At 40.4% G+C, this 23,072-nt stretch overlaps 1 protein-coding gene across 1 annotated transcript; it reads left to right on the forward strand.

Annotated features, from left to right (window-relative positions):
- Positions 1-3,004: 3,004 nt before the first annotated feature.
- On the forward strand, positions 3,005-15,995 carry LOC139414398 (protransforming growth factor alpha-like). Its single transcript, XM_071162311.1, has 6 exons — positions 3,005-3,376; positions 5,644-5,808; positions 7,627-7,741; positions 10,561-10,710; positions 11,087-11,196; positions 14,478-15,995. The coding sequence occupies exons 1-6, from the start codon at positions 3,334-3,336 to the stop codon at positions 14,483-14,485; spliced, it is 591 nt and encodes a 196-aa protein (XP_071018412.1). The 5' UTR covers positions 3,005-3,333; the 3' UTR covers positions 14,486-15,995.
- Positions 15,996-23,072: the final 7,077 nt, after the last annotated feature.

Raw genomic sequence — 23,072 nt, forward strand, 5'->3', positions numbered from 1 at the left:
TGACCTGTTGATTGCCTGCTCCCTGTTTTGTAAATAAACGTTTGTTATTTTGAACTGTCTGCATCTGTGTCTTATCTTGAGGTCTGATATTATTAGTCTTGATTCTTGTGACTAATCAATTTGGCTATTTAAGCTCTGAATATCAGCTAACCAACTTTATCAGACGTTATCGTGAGCCTATTTGCAATGTGTTTACACAGCAGGAAATGCAGAAGTATTTTATTAGTATTGCTATGATAAGCTGGTCAAAAATATACAGAAACAAACTTGAAACCACTGATCATGACAATTGGGTGAAACTCCTGGACAACAGTTGTGATTGTCCATTCCATATTCATTTTTCCTTTACCTGTCTGTTTTTAGGATATGATGTTTGTTAAGCTGACAGCACATGTTTTATTTGATTGGGCGCCATTTTAGGTTAGGGTATTTGATCAGAGAAACCTGCATGATGTTAAGTGTCCATTCAATACATTGCCATACATTTTATCTACAGAAAAGGCTACATACTCTTCTACCATATCCTGTATCTGCTACATGATTCATTTTAGATTTTAAAAAATTGACGGAATGTTGGTGGAGCGTCACAGCAATGCGTCTTTCCAACAGCACCCTGGAGAGGCGCATTGGCAATGGACAAGCAAAATATTTTGTGCACCTGCCTTTGACAAAGTGGGCGTTGGTTATCACAGGGTGGCATCAGCGCTCAACTAAAAAGCCCATTATGCCACTGGTTGAGAGAAATTGGCATTGTTTTTGGGTAGAATTACGTGAGGTTTTATGTGTTGTTGTCGCCCGCCTAATCCTGCCTAATGAGTGGGCCGGCAGTGAGGGGGAAAACTCTAGAAAGTTGAGTGAAGTTCAATCTCGTGCTTCTCTGCACAGGCTGATATTTCTTCTGAGTGGCAGTCCCCGCACATTTGTGCAGCTTAAATGGAACATTGCCCACTACATAACCTCAAGTGTCAAATAAATGCAGTGTATCAGGGGAATACCATTGTTTAGTGACAAGTAGGTTATATTAATTTAACGCTTGTAGGCTATCCATTATCCTGCAGATGGATATGAATGAAAGATTTAGATGTTTACTATTTCAAGACCAACATCCTTTTAATTTGGTTTGGAAATGTAAAAGAACATGCTCTGTATCTGGAGTTTTCTGAGTTTCAAGGTGCATGGGTGTTGTTGGATCAACATAAAGGGAATGTGCTCATTAACCTTTATCAGCTTTATGCTGATTTGTGAGTGTATTAAGTGGAGTGGAGCCAACTGTTATCGCTCTATGGAAGCATAAGTCTGCAGTATGCAGACATTGATTCTGTAAAATCTGTAGGCACATATGGGTGCACTAGATGTAGGCTACATACACTGAATAAAAATATAAACGCAACATTCAACAATTTCAATGATTTTACGGAGTTACAGTTCATATAAGGAAATCAGTCAATCAAAATAAATTGAAAAGGCCCTAATCTATGGATTTCACATGACTGGGAATATAGATATGCATCAGTTGGTCAAAAAAGGTAGGGGCGTGGATCAGAAAACCAGTCAGTATCTGGTGTGAGCACCATTTGCCTCATGCAGCGTGACATCTCCTTCACATAGAGTTGATCACACTGTTGATTGTGGCCTGTTGAATGTTATCCAACTCCTCTTCAATGGCTGTGTGAAGTTTCTGGATCTTGGCGGGTACTGGAACACACTGTCATACACGTCGATTAAGAGTATCCCAAACATGCTCAATGGGTGATATGTCTGGTGAGTATGCTGAAGAACTGGAAAATGTTAAACTTCCAGGAATTGTGTACAGATCCTTGTGACATGGGGCCATGCATTATCATGCTGAGGTGATGGACGAGGATGAATGGTATGACAATGGGCCTCACGATCGCATCACGGTATCGCTGTGCATTCAAATTGCCATCAATAAAACGCAACTGTGTTTGTTGTACGTAGCTTATGCCTGCCCATACTACAGTATAACCCCACCACTACCATGGGACACTGTTCAAAATGTTGACCGCTTGCCCACACAAAGCCATACACGTGGTCTGCAGTTGTGAAGCCAGTTGGACGTACTGCCAAATTCTCTAAAATGACATTGGAGGTGGCTTATGGTAGAGAAATGAACATTCAATTATCTGGCAACAGCTCTGGTGGACATTCCTGCAGTCAACATGCAAATTGAACGCTCGCTCAAACTTGAGACATCTGTGGCATTGTGTTGTGTTACAAAACGGCACATTTTAGAGTGTCCTTTTATTGGCCCCAGCACAAGGTGCACCTGTGTACTGATCATGCTATTTAATAAGCTTCTTGATATGCCACACCTGTCAGGTGGATGGATTATCTTGGCAAAGGAGAAATGCTCACTAACAAGGATGCAAACAATTATGTGCACAAAATTTGAGAGAAATACGCTTTCTCTATGGGATCTTTTATTTCAGCTCATGAAATATGGGGTCAACACTTTACATGTTGCATTTATATTTTTGTTCAGTATAACTGCCCATATAAAAGCCACCACCAAATTGAAATATGAAAGCCAGTCATTTGAAGATTGAGCTATCATTACAAGATTCTTGTGATAAGTTTAATTTTACTCTAAAACATTCCCAGAGAGAGCAAAGACAGAATGATATTGAATAATCACTCGCTCTTTCTTAATTCAATTAAAAAGTGAAATAAACAATTAACAGTAAACATTACTCACAAAAGTGTCAAAGGAATAGATACATTTCAAAGATTAAATTATGGCTATGTACAGTGTTGTAACAATGTGCAAGTAGTAGAGTACGAAAGGGAAAATAAATAAATAAATATTTATCACTATCTCACGCCGCTCTCTCTCTCTCTCTCCAATTACATGTGTCCCATGATAGAGCTCCTCAGGGGACGCTACTGACAAGATTACGTGTGCCGTGCGTGAAAGGGTTTATTTCGATAGGAGAAGAGTGGAATTGTTTAGGGCATGGACTTAACGTCTCCGTTTAAATGTAATAAATATGAATCGAAACGAAGTATTTGAAGACTTGTTGGTTGATACACTTTAATGATGACATATCAGGCACGTCAACTCAGTTTGCACATGGCATTGGACAATAATGAAGTTGCTGAATAGCGACGCACTTGCATTGTTTGAGAAATTTCTGAAGAACGTCAGTTAGTAGCCTATAGTGGAGAAGCAGAAAGGTTTTTTTTACATTTAATTTTAGACGAATACATTTCTCTCGCCTGACGGATGCGTGCGTAAGGCCTACACAAATATTTATGGAATTGAGCAGAGAACATTCGAATTTCGGAGGATTACCTTGATAGACAACCTTCATCATGATGAATCGGGCTTTCTGGGATGCGATATTTCTCATTACTGGTGAGTTCAATGAAAAAAAAAAACAGTTGGTAAAATATTTTAATGTGTAAAATGTTAAATAAAAAATGGATGAGTACATTTGAATTTGCTATACCATAAGGGAAAAGGTCCTTATTATTTCCTAATAAACTAGCTTTGCTTCTGTAGACCATTTTCCTTACAAATACAATTCCTTTCAAATAAAACCTCAACCAGAGGTCCCTGAAAAAGCAGGGAGAAACGACAATTGTAAATACAAAATATTAACAGTAACCTCTATCTCAATATTTTCGTGGGCATCAGAAAGGACAAAGTTGATACTCCAGGCCTATATAGCCTAACCTAGCCTACTCATACGCTGGGAATTTGGTTTCCAGGTTTGATTGAATATGGTTCCAATTTGTGAATTCTAACCATTTTTGTGGCTATCCCTCAGGGTCAGTGACATTTCACCTTTACTATGAGAAAAAAGATGGTTGGCCGACCAATGAGCCACTGTTGATGTTTGATGTAGCATGCGTTAACTGTCAGTTCAGACCTATTCATAGGTTTCTAATGGCCTCGTCCTTTTAGTAGGGAGGGAATACTTGACCCTGCTACTGTTATTGGTTGTTCAGTTACACTGGCTTGTGTACAAAATATAGCTCTATTCCCTACACAGTGTACTAATTTTGACCAGGGGTCTTAGGGCTTGGGTTAAAAGTAGTGCGCTATGTAGGGAATAGGGTGCCATTGGGGACAATCACTACCTTGACACAGCATTAATTTGCCCTCTCTATTTCTGGACTTTGTACCTTGTTACACGCACAGTGTCCTTAGCAAGATCACAGGGATGTCACCCATTTAACTGACGCTCAGAATTTAAAATAGTTTTATTTTATTTTTAACCATCATTTGAATTCTCAGAAAGGGAAGAGCTTGCAAGAAAATGGCAGACTGCAACCATCTCTTATCTATCTGAGCAGTATGGTGATGGCTAATTTGATACTCAGCATTTTTATTGTCTGAGTGGCGCAGCGGTCTAAGGCACTGCATCTCAGTGTCGTCACTACAGGCCATGGTTTGATTCCAGGCTGTATCACAACCGGCCGTGATTGACATCAAGATGGCGCCGAAGAACATGGCTGACGTTTTACATTCTCCCAACCAATTGTGCTATTTTGTTAGTTTTTTTGTGTTTTTAATTTTTTAACTCATTGTGTACATAATGTTGCTCTTATGACTGAAAATAACTTATTCTTGAACTGCACTGTTGGTTAAGGGCTTGTAAGTTGTATTTGGCGCATGTGACAAATAAAGTTTGATTTTGATTGGGAGTCCCATAGAGCGGCGCACAATTTGCTCAGCGTCGTTAGGGTTTGGCTGGGGTAGGCCGTCATTCTAAGTAAGAGTTTGTTCTTAACTGACTTGCCTAGTTAAATAAAGGTTCAATAAAAAAAATGCCTTTCTCCATATCACTGAATAACAGTGAATACTTACAGTATTCTAATTGTGTGATCTCTCTCCCAAGACCTGTCTATATTAAGACTATCCCAGCTTAGACCTATTATAGACCCATTGTAGTGTGTTCATCCTATTGCCACTCTTGGACTACTCAACTGGTAAGAGGAGCTCCAAACATAATGATACATGTGAGCGGTATGAGTACAGAACATGCCTCAGCATGCAATCCACAATGAGCCCAGTGCAATATAAAAAAGAGAAGTGGTTAATTAGGATCAAGTAATAGAAATAAGATAATATTATACGATTGCAGTGCAAAGATCTCCTGGCAAAAGCCAAGACATCGAACAGAAGAGGGAGGTGGAAAGCAATCATGGGAAATCCTATCCTCCCAATGGGGCAAAGTGGTTTAAGTCAAGTAAGTTTGATACGTGAACATGTAGTGGTTTGGAAACAGAAAACAAAAATCAGTGTTCTTAGGTAGTACCCCCCCCGCCATGGCTACGTTTACACAGGCTGCCCAATTCTGATATTTGTTTCACTAATTGGTCTTTTGATAAGCTCTGAAAAAGTGATGATGTGGCTGCGCAGTCCATTTCAGTCAGTTTCACCTCAGTGAATAGTACTCAGGATGATAAATGGGGATCTAATTAATGCCACCTTGTCTTGTGTTCCAAGTGGGAGATTAGTTATACTTTAAGAGCAACAGGTAATCTGGAGACGGCCTGTTTCCTGATTGTCAACTATTAAAGCCAACTGGAATTTTGTTCGTTTTTCACTGATCACTCTTGACATTATTACTGATGTATGTACTTTATCATTTCATAATCTGTTTCTTCCAATAGGTTCCCTCTTTACATATGGAACAGGCCAGGATAATTCCACTATTGCTACTAATTCTACAATGACCACCACACCTCCCGTAACTACCACCACTACCACTGTAAATGTTACTACCTCTTCTACTACCACCACCAGTATCACCACTACAACCACCATTCCAGTGAAAAGTATGTATTTGTGTGTGTGTGTGTGTTTTGTCTCTGTGTGTGTGGATGTGCAGGTGACTGCACACACACATTTTATAAATGCCTTTATAAAACCTCTCTACAGGGTGCTCCAGAGAATTGTTCACCTCTTCAGACTCATTAACTGGTGCCAATGGTAATTCAAGGCTTTTCTAGTGAAGAGTCAGATGGCAACAGAGAATGTATTTCAAAAGTGGACACATACTAAGCTACACATGAATTAATTGGTTTATTTTTTTCATAAATCTAGTTTCTCAGCCTGGATAGAATGTAGCAAAAAAAATTATCAAGTAGCCTAAATCCCAGGTTAGCAACTATCACATTTCCGCCATTATCTGCGAGGCACCATTTAAAATCCAGAAATGACTAATTTCCGTTCCTCCTAAATGTTATCCTCGACTGACTGCCAAAATCACATGAAGAGAGAGATGGATCTGTATCCCAAATAGTGCACTATGTAGGGAATAGGGTTCCATGTTTGACCAGAGCCCTATGGTCCCTGGTCAAAAATAGTGCACTATAGTGAATAGGGTACAATTTGGGACTCTGCTAGAGAGGGGCTGAGGGGTAGCTGGGGCAGATGCCTCAGGGAAGAACAGAGAGCTTTATACAGACTCTGAAAGAGAGAGGGGAGAAAGGACAATGCATGTAGGCTGGAATCCAACCAGCCATTTACTAATGGAATGGAGTGTGTTACGGTCGGCTGTACTGCAGCAGTCTGTCTGTTCATCCTCTCTCTCTTTCTCACTTACTCCCTCTCTTCCTCCCTCTCTGAATGCCACATTGTGACATCTGTTTTGGCTGCCCGAGAAAAGATACTCAGACTTTTGTTTGGGCCAGTCAGGTTGGAATTTGAAACCCTGACTGTATAGTTGATGAGTAAGAAATTTGTCCAGACACAGAAATGTGGTTACCGTGTTCTTCCTGAGTTCTGACCTCTTCAGCTCATCCCAATGTTCATTTATTTCAGAAGATGAATTCTGTTATTTTAGCCATAATAAATCAAGTTTGATTGGATGTAAAGGGTAGAGGAGAGAGGCTGTGTCTGAAAAGCTTACTAGCTTACTAGCTGTCAAATCCTTGTCTCCTCTGTCCTTGTTTCCTGAATTCCTCTCAAAGCTCAATAGAGTAGAGCTCCGAAGGAGGGACCTTTTGATCCACTCCATAAGGAGGAAGCAAGGACATGATGGCTAGTAATCTTTTCAGACACAACCATGGAGTGAAAAGGGTGAGCGTTTTACTGCCTGGCTTCAGGGATGTGCTTTTTCCAGACCTCTAATGGGTTTGATGATGGACAGATGTTTTGTTTGCTGTGTCGTGGCACTGGGGATTTGACATGGGGTTAGACTTGTCCCTTGGAGGGCCCTGTCCCTGACATAAGCCATGACAACCCCAGTCACTCAGCGATGTAACAAAAGGCTTAGAATAAGTCTCCTCTGCCTCAGGAACTTCCCCAACTGGAGGCATGGGATGGAGGCGTGGGAGTAGATTTTGACATTGTTGTCCAAGAATTAGGTTATTTTAGATCTATGACACTGACTGACCTATGGAGTTTTGTTAAGGCGTATGGCCAGGTTATTGGGCTCTTTTACAGTGTAATCCTACAAAACGAGAAACGGCATGTTGGAGGGGATCAGTTTGAGCAAAGCTAAGTGCAGAATTTCTAATCTTCATCACATATTGAGTAGTTATTTGGAATACAAGGTGATTTATGAATCATTGAGTACGTGCAATCTGACTGCAATCCAGTTGCACAATGTTTTAGAAATACCCTTAAATGTAATTCTTTCTCTCTGTCAGAGTTTGTTGCAGCAGCTGTTCGATCCCACTTCGATGATTGTCCTGACTCCCACAGCCACTTCTGTTTCCATGGCACCTGTCGTTTCTTGATTCTAGAGGAGACACCCGCATGTGTGTAAGTTCAACTTCTCTTTCTCTCTCGCTGATACACGCACCCACATAGTTGAAATAAGGCTACGTCCCACAGTAAGGCATTGTCGTCATTATTTCGAAATCAGGTGAATCATCATTGTGTTACTCAGTCTGTATGGGAAATTGTTCTTTGATAATGAACTTGTGACCTGTCACAAGTAAACTGTAAAAGGCTAGCATATGTTGTAATTATTTTATTTTGAGTGGTCACCAGTTAGTAGGATTTATGGAGAGTTTGTTGGGTAAGCCACCCAGTTTTAGGTCTGTCTGTGACATCCAATTGCTTATCCCAGTTACTAATAATCATGTACCCATTAAGAAAATGACTAAAACTGTTACATCCCTGTGGATTGATAAGTAATTGAAAAATGGTATGGTTGAGAGGGATGAGGCAAAGGGAATGGCAATTTAAGTCTGGCTGCACAACTGCTTGGCAAACGTACTGCAAATGGAGAAATCATGTCACTAAACTGAATAAAAAGAAGAAGAAACTACACTATGAAACAAAGATAAATGACAAAGAATGATAGTAAAAAGCTTTGGAGCACCTTAAATGAAATTGTGAAAAAACGCAAACTCAGCTCTTCCATTCATTGAATCAGATGGCTCATTCATTACAAAACCCACTGATATTGCCAACTACTTAAAACTAATGTTTTTTTCATTGGCAAGATTAGCAAACTTGGGCATGATATGCCATCAACAAATGCTGACACTACACATCCAAGTATATCTGACCAAATTATGGAAGACAAGAATTGTAATTTTGAAATCTATAAAGTAAGTGTGGAAGAGGGGGTAAAAAGTATTATCTATCAATGATGACAAGCCACCGGGGTCTGACAACTTGGATGGAGAATTACTGAGGAAAAGTGTGTGCCCTCGGGCTTGGAGGAAAGCTAAAGTCATTCCTCTACCTAAGAATAGTAAAGCCCCCTTTACTGGCTCAAATAGCTGACCAATCAGCCTGTTACCAACCCTTAGTAAAGTTTTGGAGAAAATGGTGTTTGACCAGATACAATGCTATTTTACAGTAAACAAATTGACAACAGTCTTTCAGCATGTGTTATTGCTTTACATCCCCTGCTATATTGTGTATAAAGAGTTACCTGTCTAACAGAACAGAGGGCGTGGAAGCTTCTCCAACATAATCCAGGTAGAATCAGGAATTCCCCAGGGCAGCTGTCTAGGCCAATCTTTACTAACGACAGTGTGTCTATGTATGCGGTATATGAGTAAAGCCAGTGTGTCTATGTATGTAGATGACTCAACACTATACACATCAGCCACTACAGCAACTGAAATGACTACAACACTTAACAAAGAGCTGCAGTTAGTTTCAGAATGGGTGGCAAGGAATAAGTTATTCCTAAATATTTAAAAAACTAAAAGCATTGTATTTGTGACTAATCATACACTAAACTCTACTAAATCTTGTAATAAATGTGGAAATTGAGCAAGTTGAGGTGACTAAACTGCTTGGAGTAACCCTAGATTGTAAACTGTCATGGTCAAAACATATTGATACAACAGTAGCTAAGATGGGGATAAGTCTGTCCATAATAAAGTGCTGCTCTACCTTCTTAACAACACAATCAACAAGGCAGGTCCTAGTTTTGTCACTCTTGGACTACTGTTCAGTCGTGTGGTCAGGTGCCACAGAGGGACTCAGGAAAATTGCAATTGGCTCAGAACATGAATAATATGCATGTCAATCTCTCCTGGCTCAAAGTAGAGGAGAGATTGACTTCATCACTACTTGTATTAGTGAGAGGTATTGACATGTTGAAAGCACCGAGCTGTCTGTTTAAACAACTAGCACACAGCTCAGACACCCATGTATACCCCACAAGACCCCACAAGACAAGAGGTCTCTTCACAGTCCCCAAATTCAGAACAGACTGGGATGCACACAGTACCACATAGAACCATGACTATATGGGACTCTATTTCACATCAGGTAACTGATGCAAGCAGTAGAATAAGATTTTTATAAAATGAAAATTACACCTTATGGAACAGCGGGGACTGTGAAGCAACACACACATAGGCACAGACATATGCATCTATATACACACACGATAACATACACACACGTACACATTTTGTGTTGTAAATAGTGGAGTATCGACCTCAGGGCTCACACTTAGTGTGTTGTGAATTCTGTAATTAATGTATTGTCATGTTTTTCTAAAATTGTTTAACTGCCTTAATTTTGCTGGACCCCAGAAAGAGTTAATTGGGATCCATAATAAATACAAATGCATCCAAAGTGTGTTTAGGATCTGTTCTGTCAGTGCTATGTTTGTACACTGATTCACTGCAGTTCGTAGAGCTGGTCTGATCATGATACGAATTTCACTGGCCTATGGAATTGGAGCGCGACAGTTCACTTCTCACTGAGTGAGATGATCAGAAAAGGGAATTCCGTCCAGGGTTAGGCTCTTTGACCTAAACCCTTTACTAAAATGCTCTTTAGTAGCGACCTCTTGAGACACTTTATGGCATGTTCATAATACGAAGGGTATTGTATGGGTAGCAATATGATGCAAAATAGTTTTGCAGACTAAACTATTCTTTCTGAAACGTAGGGCTAATAGTTCTACTTACCTGTTCTACTTCATTAATCTCTACCTCTATTAGTCTCTTCCATAGAGATACAATATATTTATAGATGTTATATTTAATGCTGTGGTCTCTCCATTGCAAATGGAGTCAGTGAGTTTGTCAAACAGCCTTGAAGGATCAAGTCCATGCTGCTGTATGAAGTTTTATGTCCTTTCTCCACTTCATGTTTGACAGGTGTCACCAAGGCTTCGTAGGGATGCGATGTGAGCATGCTGACTTGCTGGCTGTGGTAGCCACCAATCACAGGCAACAGACAGTTGCCACGGTGCTAGTTCTGTGTGTGATTGGTTGCGTCTTGACGATGCTGCTCTGCACCCTTTTACAGTAAGTACATGATGTCTGCTTAATAGGAAAATCTCTCCGTAACTTATCCCATTTACTGAAATGGCATATCATAAAGACAACTACGTGGTTGATTAACCAACCACACTGTGCTTAACCAACCACACTGTGATTCTGCTCAATGTGCTGTCCACAAGAGAACAGCAATCTCCCTCTGACACTGCCCATTCACTGAGCCTACATACCTTGTGTAGACATCTGCGTCATTACACTGTGATTAACCAAACATACTGCACATGCTACCATGATGAGTTTGTCCATGAAGTAAGATTAAAAACCCTCCACTGGTCTTTAGAAGGTCATTTGGTGTGTTGACCTGAAATCATTCGTCATGAAGAGTTTGTCCTCTCTCTCCCAGTTGCTGGTGGAGGCGGGACGGTTTGGGGCGGAGGCACAGACTCCACTGTGCCCCAGAGAAACAAGGCAGTATGCTGAAGGGCCGAGGGTCCTGCTGTCACTCTGAAAGTGGTACAGACTTCAACTTCCTTTTCATTTTGTACTTTTACCTAGTTTTGTCTTTTGTCTGTTTCACATTCCCAACTGTTATCATGTTTGAAATGTGAAACTACAGGGTTTCTAATTATGGTAATCGGTATGGGGTATTTTTGTAATCAACTGGAAAGGGTAGATGGCTATGAGCCTTAGAGTTTGGTTTAATGGCCTACTGTGTCCAATCTGCTGAAGCATACTGAACCTTTCTCTGTGCGTATAGGACCCATCTGGTTTGATCATGACCGTATTAAAGGCTCACACGGTGTATGGGAACCATTGAGGTGTTGCTGACACTGCTGTAGCTAATTGATGTTTCCTGTCCTTTACATCCATAGACATGTAGAACTCTCACTTGAGGTCTCTACTCTAGCTCCCACACAGGGTTATGAGAACACTATACTGAGAAAATTGTTATGCCCATATTAGAACAGGGTTCTCTATAGACTATGCTATTAAGGCTATGCTTACTACTGTACTCTGTCTCATGCTGTATGAACTTTGAATGTTCTTGACTCGTGTTTTGGGGGAAGTACACACTAACAACATTATCATCACACCCAGATCGCAATGTCAATCAAATTATAAACCACTTTCCTCCATAGATATACTGTACTGTAGTTAGATGCTTGAAAGACTCCGGTCTTCTCAGTGGCCTCTCTTACCCAGCAGTGGCATGCTATGGGTCTATCTGATGGTTATGCAAACCCAGGACCAATATTTCCTTAACTTCTGCCCCCTCATGTAAGTTTCCTATATCATGTAGAAATTTGACTTCATCTGAAACACAATTTTAGAATATAATCAAATAAAATTAAATTTTATTTGTCACATACACATGGTTAGCAGATGTTAATGCGAGTGTAGCGAAATGCTTGTGCTTCTAGTTCCGACAATGATGTAATAACCAACAAGTGATCTAGCTAACAATTCCAAAACTACTACCTTATAGACACAAGTGTAAGGGGATAAATAATATGTACATAAAGATATATGAATGAGTGATGGTACAGAGCGGCATAGGGAAGATACAGTAGATGGTATTGAGTGCAGTATATACATATGAGATGAGTATGTAAACAAAGTGGCATAGTTAAAGTGGCTAGTGATACATGTATTACATAAAGATGCAGTAGATGATATAGAGTACAGTGTATACATATACAGTGCCTTGCGAAAGTATTCGGCCCCCTTGAACTTTGCGACCTTTTACCACATTTCAGGCTTCAAACATAAAGATATAAAACTGTATTTTTTTTGTAAAGAATCAACAACAAGTGGGACACAATCATGAAGTGGAACGACATTTATTGGATATTTCAAACTTTTTTAACAAATCAAAAACTGAAAAATTGGGCGTGCAAAATTATTCAGCCCCTTTACTTTCAGTGCAGCAAACTCTCTCCAGAAGTTCAGTGAGGATCTCTGAATGATCCAATGTTGACCTAAATGACTAATGATGATAAATACAATCCACCTGTGTGTAATCAAGTCTCCGTATAAATGCACCTGCACTGTGATAGTCTCAGAGGTCCGTTAAAAGCGCAGAGAGCATCATGAAGAACAAGGAACACACCAGGCAGGTCCGAGATACTGTTGTGAAGAAGTTTAAAGCCGGATTTGGATACAAAAAGATTTCCCAAGCTTTAAACATCCCAAGGAGCACTGTGCAAGCGATAATATTGAAATGGAAGGAGTATCAGACCACTGCAAATCTACCAAGACCTGGCCGTCCCTCTAAACTTTCAGCTCATACAAGGAGAAGACTGATCAGAGATGCAGCCAAGAGGCCCATGATCACTCTGGATGAACTGCAGAGATCTACAGCTGAGGTGGGAGACTCTGTCCATAGGACAACAATCAGTCGTATATTGCACAAATCTGGCCTTTATGGAAGAGTGGCATGAAGAAAGCCATTTCTTAAAGATATCCATAAAAAGTGTTGTTTAAAGTTTGCCACAAGCCACCTGGGGGAGACACCAAACATGTGGAAGAAGGTGCTCTGGTCAGATGAAACCAAAATTGAACTTTTTGGCAACAATGCAAAACGTTATGTTTGGTGTAAAAGCAACACACCATCCCCACTGTCAAACATGGTGGTGGCAGCATCATGGTTTGGGCCTGCTTTTCTTCAGCAGGGACAGGGAAGATGGTTAAAATTGATGGGAAGATGGATGGAGCCAAATACAGGACCATTCTGGAAGAAAACCTGATGGAGTCTGCAAAAGACCTGAGACTGGGACGGAGATTTGTCTTCCAACAAGACAATGATCCAAAACATAAAGCAAAATCTACAATGGAATGGTTCAAAAATAAACATATCCAGGTGTTAGAATGGCCAAGTCAAAGTCCAGACCTGAATCCAATCGAGAATCTGTGGAAAGAACTGAAAACTGCTGTTCACAAATGCTCTCCATCCAACCTCACTGAGCTCGAGCTTTTGCAAGGAGGAATGGGAAAAATTTTCAGTCTCTCGATGTGCAAAACTGATAGAGACATACCCCAAGCGACTTACAGCTGTAATCGCAGCAAAAGGTGGCGCTACAAAGTATTAACTTAAGGGGGCTGAATAATTTTGCACGCCCAATTTTTCAGTTTTTGATTTGTTAAAAAAGTTTGAAATATCCAATAAATGTCGTTCCACTTCATGATTGTGTCCCACTTGTTGTTGATTCTTCACAAAAAAATACAGTTTTATATCTTTATGTTTGAAGCCTGAAATGTGGCAAAAGGTCGCAAAGTTCAAGGGGGCCGAATACTTTCGCAAGGCACTGTACATATGAGATGAATAATGTAGGGTATGTAAACATTATATTAGGTAGCATTGTTTAAAGTGGCTAGTGATATATTTTACATAATTTCCCATCAATTCCCATAAGGTACTTTTCTGATGTAATTGAATGACATGTTCTGTTTCTACTTTGTCCTCACATCCCTTATTCACAAGGTACCATTGGGATTGTGTTTTGTTGTTTTTAGGTGGCCTAGACTACAGACTTTATCTTTGCTTGGTGGGATAGTGTGTTTTTATTGTAGTCCAGATCAGGGGTTATACACACAATGGTTGGAAACTCATCTCTCATTTAAAACAGCGATCAGACAATTCTCATGGACTTGTCTTCAAACCTTAGTGCATAGAATAGACTGTAGTGACTTTGAGCATGACTTCTGAGTCTCCATACCACGTTGTCCTTTTTACAAAATGGGTTGATATGGCTATCTGATTTCCTTGTTTTTTTTATCTTATAATTTCCCCTCAGTGGTGTAAGAGAAGAACTCCTGCTTGGAACGCCAGGGATTTTCATGATGGGCTGCCTTCTCTCTTCCTCTGTCTATTCAATCCTAAAGACTGCTGGGACATATGGATCATACCTAAGATGGGCATCAGACACCTGGCTAATAACATCCTCATAAGACTGAGAGGGAGTAGAGACCCCCTCTATCTCTATTACCAGACCAAGGGAGGCCCATTTGATGTGAGAGTTTCATGTCCTTTCAGAACCTCCGCACACTTGGAATACTGTGATCTCACTACTGTTTTAATGCATGGAGGAGAAGAGATGGGAACTGACCGGTCAGAAATACCAAATTCTCCAGGAACAGCTCTCTGGAACTGGACTCCTGAACAGATACCCTCTAAATTGTGAGCGCTTAGTGTGACATCATCACTGTAAAGATGATGAAGTCAAGGACATGACCAGGAACATGCTGGACATAAGAGAAATACTTTTGACAACTTGGTGTCCTGTGGGGTTTTTGGCACATGAAAGCAACTATTTCAGATTTCGATTTGAGGTATAACTTTGTTTTATTCACTCAAACTCAGAGGAACTCAACATTCTTCAATTTTTGTCTTTTTAAGAAGCAAAACACAAGCTAAAAACACAATGAACAATTGTTTCATCAAAACTTAAAGCGCACAGAGATTTAGGTGGGGCAAGAACATTTTAGTTTCTGTTTTAAGCAAGGGATATTGACATACCTCACCTGACAAAAATGGGAGATTGCTACTGGGACTCTGTAACCCCACTGTGGATTAAGGACCAATGGTGGGACTTGGACATAGATATGGGAGAAATTAAATGCATGCAAAAAAGTAGATATAAGAGGACTGTATAGTTTCCAAAAACATTGCCAACCTATAGTCCCTTAGTAACTTATCTCCCACCATGTATCATTATTCCTGATATGCCCGGCTTTCTATGAGTGTGCACATTGCATTGTACCTCAGATATTGTAGTGTTGTTTGTTTCTTTCCATTCCTGCACAAAACATGCATTACATTTTCCTCTGCCTCAGAGGTTTGAGTGAGTGATGCACATACAAACAGACGTTGTGTTCTAGCACTTGTTTTATGCACATATGTTACTGGGAGCATTGTATGCATGAGATTCTTATCATGACCTATTCTAGATGTACACTTCATTGTATAGTAATGTTTTCTTGTGGTACACGTCATAGCAAGCTTGCTCACGATTGCATAGCACACTTCTGCACTTAGGTTTCTGTTACTTCACATGTGAGAGATGCCAAATGCACCTGAAGATCTTACATGTCTGATAGAGCACAGAAAGACTCATGCGACAAGCGTCAGTTCTGGGTAATAACACTGTAACAGAATGATTGAGACTCAGATATTTCACATTAAAATATATGTAAAGTAAAAAACAATAATTGCAAAGTTAAACAGACCATGCAGTTATATGCACAGATCTACTTTGAACAATGTTACAAAAACATATTTAATTGAAGGACAGTGCAGATGCAAAGTTTGGTAACAGAAGGATAGTTTGTGCTGTTTGTGCCATCATTCTTTTACCAAACTTTGTATCTGCACTGTTCTTCAATGTATTTATTTGTATGTCAAAGTAGTCCTTGTGCATAGTTGTATGGTTTAACTTTGCAAACAGTTTTTTGTTTGACATACATTTAAAGTGAAACCTCTGTCCCAGCATCACTGTTACCATGGAATTGCCCTTCTATAGGGTGCATCCAGCCTGTTTCTATTTATGAAACATATTAGACAGCACAGTGTTTGTATTTATTGCACACCACAAATATGCACAAAACACAGCTTTTAGCTGGAATGACTTGTTTATTAACTGGAAATTGTGCAACACTTTTTATAGAGCATCATTTTTAGAAGCTGTTAAAACCACACTTTACAGATATGGTACAATAGATGTCTGAAAAATAAAATATGGTGGAAGTAGAGCGCTGAAGCGTATGAATGGCAATTTTTGTACAGTTTTGGACAAAAATGAATTGCTGAAAAACAAATACTTGGGGAAAAGAAAGTTGTATGGAGACCTGCTTTATATTTATTTATAAATGTATATATTTAATTCAGACATTTTGTCTATGATTATTATACCATAAGCCTACCATTTGGTGGAAATGGAAAGCAGCCTAAAACCAAATTTTGAAGTAAATAAATGTTTGGAGCTTTCAAGTGTATTAAAAATTTGCAAGAGATGGTGAAAGAGAATTGAAGTAGGAGGGGTAAGCATGGAAAACACACCTACTGAACAATGTAAAGTTGTAAACTATACAAATGAAATATAATCTGTGTACTCATGTTTTCATTTGAAGAGAATAAGGATCATGGACTATACAGTATTAACTTCAGACTTGACCTTGTCAATGATTAACCTCTTGGATGTTCATCAACAGTACAACTGTACTGGATATTTTCGTTGGAACTAACCAGTTGTATGATGATGTAATGTCCTTGACTTATGTTTTTTTTCTTTTTCAATGAAGACTGAAATTTGTGAAGGTGGCTGTCTCCCTGCTGTTTTCTGTTGCTCAGTAACATAGCAAGCTGTCTACTCGCTAACAGAGGAGAAAGGGTCTAATGAGAAGCTAGTGGATTGTTGGAACACAGTGTAGACTTACACCTGTCTATATGACCCACTTTTTGATCCTCACTTGACTTTCTCTCTTCCTCCATACTCTATCCATTGCGTGCCGCTACTTTCACCTCTCCTCTTACGGCAGTTGCCCTCTTTATTCAGAGCTCTGTCCACCCCCCCTTCTACTGAATATTTTAAAAGGCAGAATAAATGGAAAAAAAACTCTAAACAAAACCTCAAGCACAATTGGGGAATAAAGAGCCTCGGTCCTGAGTGCTTTTTTTTTTAGCTGAGGGAAGGAAAGGTTTTATTCTATTTACTTCCATGGCTATTTGTTTGCTTGTTCCTTGTTGAGTGAGAGTAGATGTCGCTACAAGAAAAAAAGAAACTGTGCCTGTACTTGTTCAGTACATGAGTATAGCCTGTGTGACGTTGACTCACTATCTCCATTCATTTGGCTTTTTCAGTTGCAGATGTCTTTTGCTTGACCACCACCACCACTCGTATCCATCTTTTGCTCTACCCTTCCTGTTTCTCCCTCCACGTGCTTCGTTTCCCAATCCCATTATGTTAACAATTGGATTTGTGTGGAGTCCTTAAGAGCCGTTTGGCTGAGCTACTAAACCCAGCTTTGAATTAAGAAGCTCTTTTGGGGTATCCCTCCCTACGGATACCACTGGAGGCTGGTTGCTATTTAATTGGTGAGGATGGACTCATTCCAATGGCTGGAATGGAATGATATCAAACACATGGTTTCCACGTGGTTGATACCATTCCATTCACTCTCTTCCAGCCCTTATTATGAGCCGTCCTCCCCTCGGCAGCCTCCTGTGATAGATGCACAAAAGGCTTACTGTGTGATAGAGAGGAAGAATGGATAGAAAGAGGAGGATGATCAGATGGAGGAAAAGGGGAAAAACCTAAAGCCAAGCTCCAGTTCAGCTGTTATGGCCCTATAATGGAGATGATGATTTTGCCTAAAGCTCTTTGGTGCCTCTCAGGGCCATCTTTTTCTTTTGGTGTTGGTTTTGAACTTCTGACCATCCTCTCTGATCCTAACCCAACATTCCCAGCATCTGCCTTGGCGCAGATGGCAAGGCTAGGCTAGGAATAACAGTATTAGGGTTAAGTGAGCAAGCTCCAACTCCCCCGCCTAGCTGTCCATCCTCCCAGCCCGATGTTCCCTCTCTCCCCCTCTGATATAATCGCTGATTGTGCTCATACACATCATCATGATCTCTGCACTCAACATGTATGTAAACGCAGGCACTCTTCAATGGTATATTTCTTTGTAAAAAGGGATCTATTGTTTCCGCAGTAACGGCCTAACTCTTCCGTTTCCGCATTCACTTATCTCTTCCATTGACGCAGTGCATGGTTATGTCGTGTCTTTGGCATCATTAAATTGAATACTTATTTTATCAAATAAATTCTCTTATTATTACGTGATTAAACTAAGCATGTAAATGTAACTAACTAGGAAGTCGGGGCACCAAAGAAAATCTTCAGATTACAAAGTTATAATTTTCCTAATAACTCTTCAGATATTTTAATATCTGATCAATTAGTCTAATTAATGAATTATTCTTTACCTCATGTTAGTCTCATTCCAAACGTCGTAAATTGTTGGTTATCTGCATGAACCCAGCCTCTAATATGATTCATCCATACATCAATTGTCTTAATCAATTATTTACTAACTAAATAAATAATCACAAATGCATAAACGAACAGATATGGTTACAAGGAAATGATAGGGGAGATTCCCTAGTGGGCTAAGCCAATATGACGGCTTGGTGGAGAAAGGGAAGTGTGTGTGGACTGAGAAGGGTGGGAAAGACATGAGTCGCTACACAGTTGATAATTATATTAATTGAAATGCTAATCCTCTGCACATGAACGCTCACTCATTCGGGAATAATTGCAATCAATATATATATTTACGCTCGGTGTGTCATCTTGATCTCTGTTGGAATCATTCGTCTTTCTGTTGGAAAGTTCATCCAAGTGTCTCTCTGCTTCCCTGAAGTCTTTCGTGGTTAGAATAGATACTTCAGAGTACCATTCAGAAATGTTCTTATAGAATAGATGTTTCGGCAGTTGTCATGTCTTCGCATCCCAGGTTAACAATTTCTAGCTGCGGACTAGTAATTAGTATCTAAGATTTGCTCTTATTCTGTTTAACCATTTCCACCCGTGTAGCCAATGCTCCACGTGGTATGGTTAGGAATTCAACAGCCATTACAACCTTAGCTTGTACTGAGGTTTTTGTGGTCTCTACTCAAACCTTTGCCCCCTCAGCTGACCGAGGTAAGCATGGTCTGAAGAGGAATTCTTCAGGTGTTTTTTTTTATCCGTAACAGTAGAGAAGGGCTGTTCCATGACGCCAGATCCTGTCTGTGCTCATGGGGGCGGGCCAATGACTTAGTTAAACTTTAAAGGGAATACAATTCTCTCACATTAACATAATTTCACATAGTTTAATCTTTACTCATCTCATTCATTTTATACAATAATTAGACGCAAACCTCATAATGGAGGCACCTGTATAAACAGAGATATGGTAATGTGGCTGTGTGGTCTTTCATGAGGTCATAAACATGAAACAAAACGGACCGGGTCGTAGCTGGGTTCTCCACCGACTGTTTACACATTCTCCAAAACATGGATAATTGTTCAGTTCTGTGATTGTAGAAGAAGTTCCTTTATTCTACTGTGAAACTCTATCTCTATACTGCATGGCCAGGAGGAGTCTCTTCCAGGAATTTACGACCTGAGATAACAGAACCTGGGTGTAGGAGAGGGAGAGGTTTGCCACACTCTATACCCAGAAAGGGCCACGTCATGACAGTTGTATAGCAGATGTCAAACTCATTCCATGGAGGGCTGAATGTCTGCAGATTCTCTCCAACCTTGGAACTCCCCTTTCCTGGTGTCTAGGTCTTTAATTGAAAAGAAACTAAAAACTTTGTTTCGTAGGATTTTGTCACCCCAATCATAATCATATTACAACTTTTTTTCTTAATTGAACCTATTATATTTGAGTTCGTTGTCATTTGATCCAGTACAATACAACAAAATGTATCATTGATTAGACACCTTTTTCAACAAAACTCACTTGAGTTATTTGATTCTTATTCATGCCACATCTTTGAATTAGACATTACAATACTAGAACAAGATTAGAGGGTCCCCCCCCCCCCCCCTTATATGCAAATAAAAGGGAAAAATGTGGTACAGTATCAAAGATATGAACATTTCTTTCATTTAGTATACAGTAGAATAGTCAGCTATGCATACAAATAGAGAATGTACCCTGTCCCCCCCACCCACCCAAATCAACACCATTATCCCAGGAACCCTAGACCCACTCCAATTTGCATACCGCCCCAACAGATCCACAGATGACACAATCTCTATTGCACTCCACACTACCCTTTGCCACCTGGACAAAAGGAACCTCCCACGTGAGAATGCTATTCATTGACTACAGCTCAGTGTTCAACACCATAGTGCCCTCAAAGCTCATCAATAAGCTAAGGACCCTGGGACTAAACACCTCCCTCTGCAACTGGATTCTGGACTTCCTGATGGGCCACCCCAAAATGGTAAGGGTAGGTAACAACACATCTGCCACACTGATCACTGCCTGGTATGGCAACTGCTCGGCCTCCGACCACAAGGCACTACAGAGGGTAGTGTGTACGGCCCTAAAAATTGCCAAAGACTCCAGCCACCCTACTCATAGACTGTTCTCTCTGCTTCTGCACAGCCTGTCTAGGTCCAAAAGGCTTCTTAACAGCTTATACCCCCAAGTGATAAGACTCTTGAACAGCTAATCAAATGGCTACCAGGACTATTTGCATTATTGCTCTTTAATAGTTATACATTTTTTACCTAGTTTCTAATATTTTTTATATATATAAAAAACGTTTTTTTTTGGTTGAATTTTCTCCCCAATTTCGTGGTATCCAATTGTTTTTTGTAATACACAACCCAACCAAGCCGCACTGCTTCTTAACACAGCGCCATCCAACCCAGAAGCCAGCAGCACCAATGTGTCGCAGGAAACACCGTGCACCTGGCAACCTTGGTTAGCATGCACTGCGCCCGGCCCGCCACAGGAGTCGCTGGTGCGCGATGAGACAAGGATTTCCCTACCAGCCAAACCCCCCCCCCCCCCCCCAATCCGGACGACGCTAGGCCAATTGTGCGTCGCCCCAAGGACCTGCCGGTCGCGGCCGGTTACGACAGAGCCTGGGCGCGAACCCAGGAGGCCACCTAGGTTTATTTTAGTAAATACTTAAACTTATTTTTCTTAACTGCATTGTTGGTTAAGGGCTTTTAAGCATTTCACGAAGGTTGTATTTGGCGCATGTGACACATTTTAAATTTGATTTGACCTACAGTGCATTTGTGACGTACTCAGGCCCCTTTGAATTTTTCCATTTTGTTGTTACAGCATTATTTTAAAATTTATTAAATTGAAGAAAAAAAACTATCTACATACAATACCCCATAATGACAAAGCAAAAACATGCTTAGACATTTTTGCAAAATGTATTAAAAATAAAAAATATCACATTTACATAAATATTCTGACTCTTTACTCTGTACTTTGTTGAAGCACCTTTGGCAGCGATTATAGCCTTGTCTTAGGTATGACGCTACAAGCTTGGCACACCTGTAATTGGGGAGTTTTTCCCATTCTTCTCTGCAGCTCCTCTCAGGATCTGTCAGGTTTGATGGGGAGCGTCGCTGCACAGCTATTTTCAGTTCTCTCCAGAGATGTTCGATCGGGTTAAAGTCTGGGCCACTCAAAGACATTGTCCCGAAGCCACTCCTGCGTTGTCTTGGCTGTGTGCTTAGCGTCGTTGTCCTGTTGGAAGGTGAACCTTCACCCCAGTCTGAGGTCCTGAGCACTCTGGAGCAGGTTTTTTAATCAAGGATCCTCTGTACTTTGCTCCGTTCATCTTTCCCTCCATTCTGACTAGTCTCCCAGTCCCTGCCACTGAAAAGCATCCCCCCAGCAGGATGCTGCCACCACCATGCTTCACCGTAGGGATGGTGCCAGGTTTCCTCCAGATGTGACACTTGGCATTCAGCCCAAAGAGTTCAATCTTGGTTTCATCAGACCAGAGAACCTTGTTACTCATGGTCAGAGTCCTTTAGGTGCCTTTTGGCAAACTCCAAGCGGGCTGTCATGTGTCTTTTACTGAGGGGTGGCTTCCATCTTGCCACTACCATAAAGGCCTGATTGGTGGAGTGCTGCAGAGATGGTTGTCCTTCTGGAAGGTTCTCCCATCTCCACAAAGGAACTCTATCAGAGTGAACATCGGGTTCTTGGCCACCTCCCTGACAAAGGCCATTCTCCCTCGATTGTCCAGTTTGGCCGGGCGACCAGCTCTAGGAAGTCGTAGTGTTTCCAAACTTCTTCCATTTAAGAATGATGGAAGCCACTGTGCTCTTAGGGGCCTTCAATGCTGCATAAATGTGTTGGTACCCTTCCCCAGATCTGTGCCTCAACACAATCCTGTCTCGGAACTCTACGGACAATTTGTTTGACTCCATGGCTTGATTTTTGCTCTGGCATGCACTGTCAACTGTGCAACCTTTTTATATAGACAGGTGTGTGCGCCTTTCAAACCATGTCCAATCAATTGAATTTACCAAAGTTGGACTCCAATCAAGTTGTAGAAACATCAAGGATGATCAATAGAAACAGGATGAACCTGAGCTCAATTATGAGACTCATAGCAAAGGGTCTGAATAATTATGTAAATACGTTTTTTTAGTTTGAATACATTTGCAAAAAAGTCTAAACCTTTGTTCACTTTGTTATTATGAGGATATTTATTTAATTCATTTTAGAATAAAGGATTTAACGTAACAAAATGTGGAAAAAAACTAGGTCTGAGTACTTTCCGAATGCACCGTATACAATCAGCTGACCTATAGACAAAGGAACTTGTATCTTACTCTATAATTATGTAGCATGTG

This window comes from Oncorhynchus clarkii, chromosome 7 (genome assembly GCF_045791955.1).
Source record: "Oncorhynchus clarkii lewisi isolate Uvic-CL-2024 chromosome 7, UVic_Ocla_1.0, whole genome shotgun sequence".
Classification (NCBI taxonomy): domain Eukaryota; kingdom Metazoa; phylum Chordata; class Actinopteri; order Salmoniformes; family Salmonidae; genus Oncorhynchus; species Oncorhynchus clarkii.

What these genes read in the sequence shown, in the direction of transcription:
- LOC139414398 (XM_071162311.1), top strand. Translation starts at nt 3,334, where the DNA reads ATGATGAATCGGGCTTTCTGGGATGCGATATTTCTCATTACTG. An exon ending in AACCACCATTCCAGTGAAAA is followed by an intron (nt 5,809 to 7,626) that starts GTATGTATTTGT and finishes TCTCTCTGTCAG; the next exon opens with AGTTTGTTGCAGCAGCTGTT. An exon ending in CTGCTCTGCACCCTTTTACA is followed by an intron (nt 10,711 to 11,086) that starts GTAAGTACATGA and finishes TCTCTCTCCCAG; the next exon opens with TTGCTGGTGGAGGCGGGACG.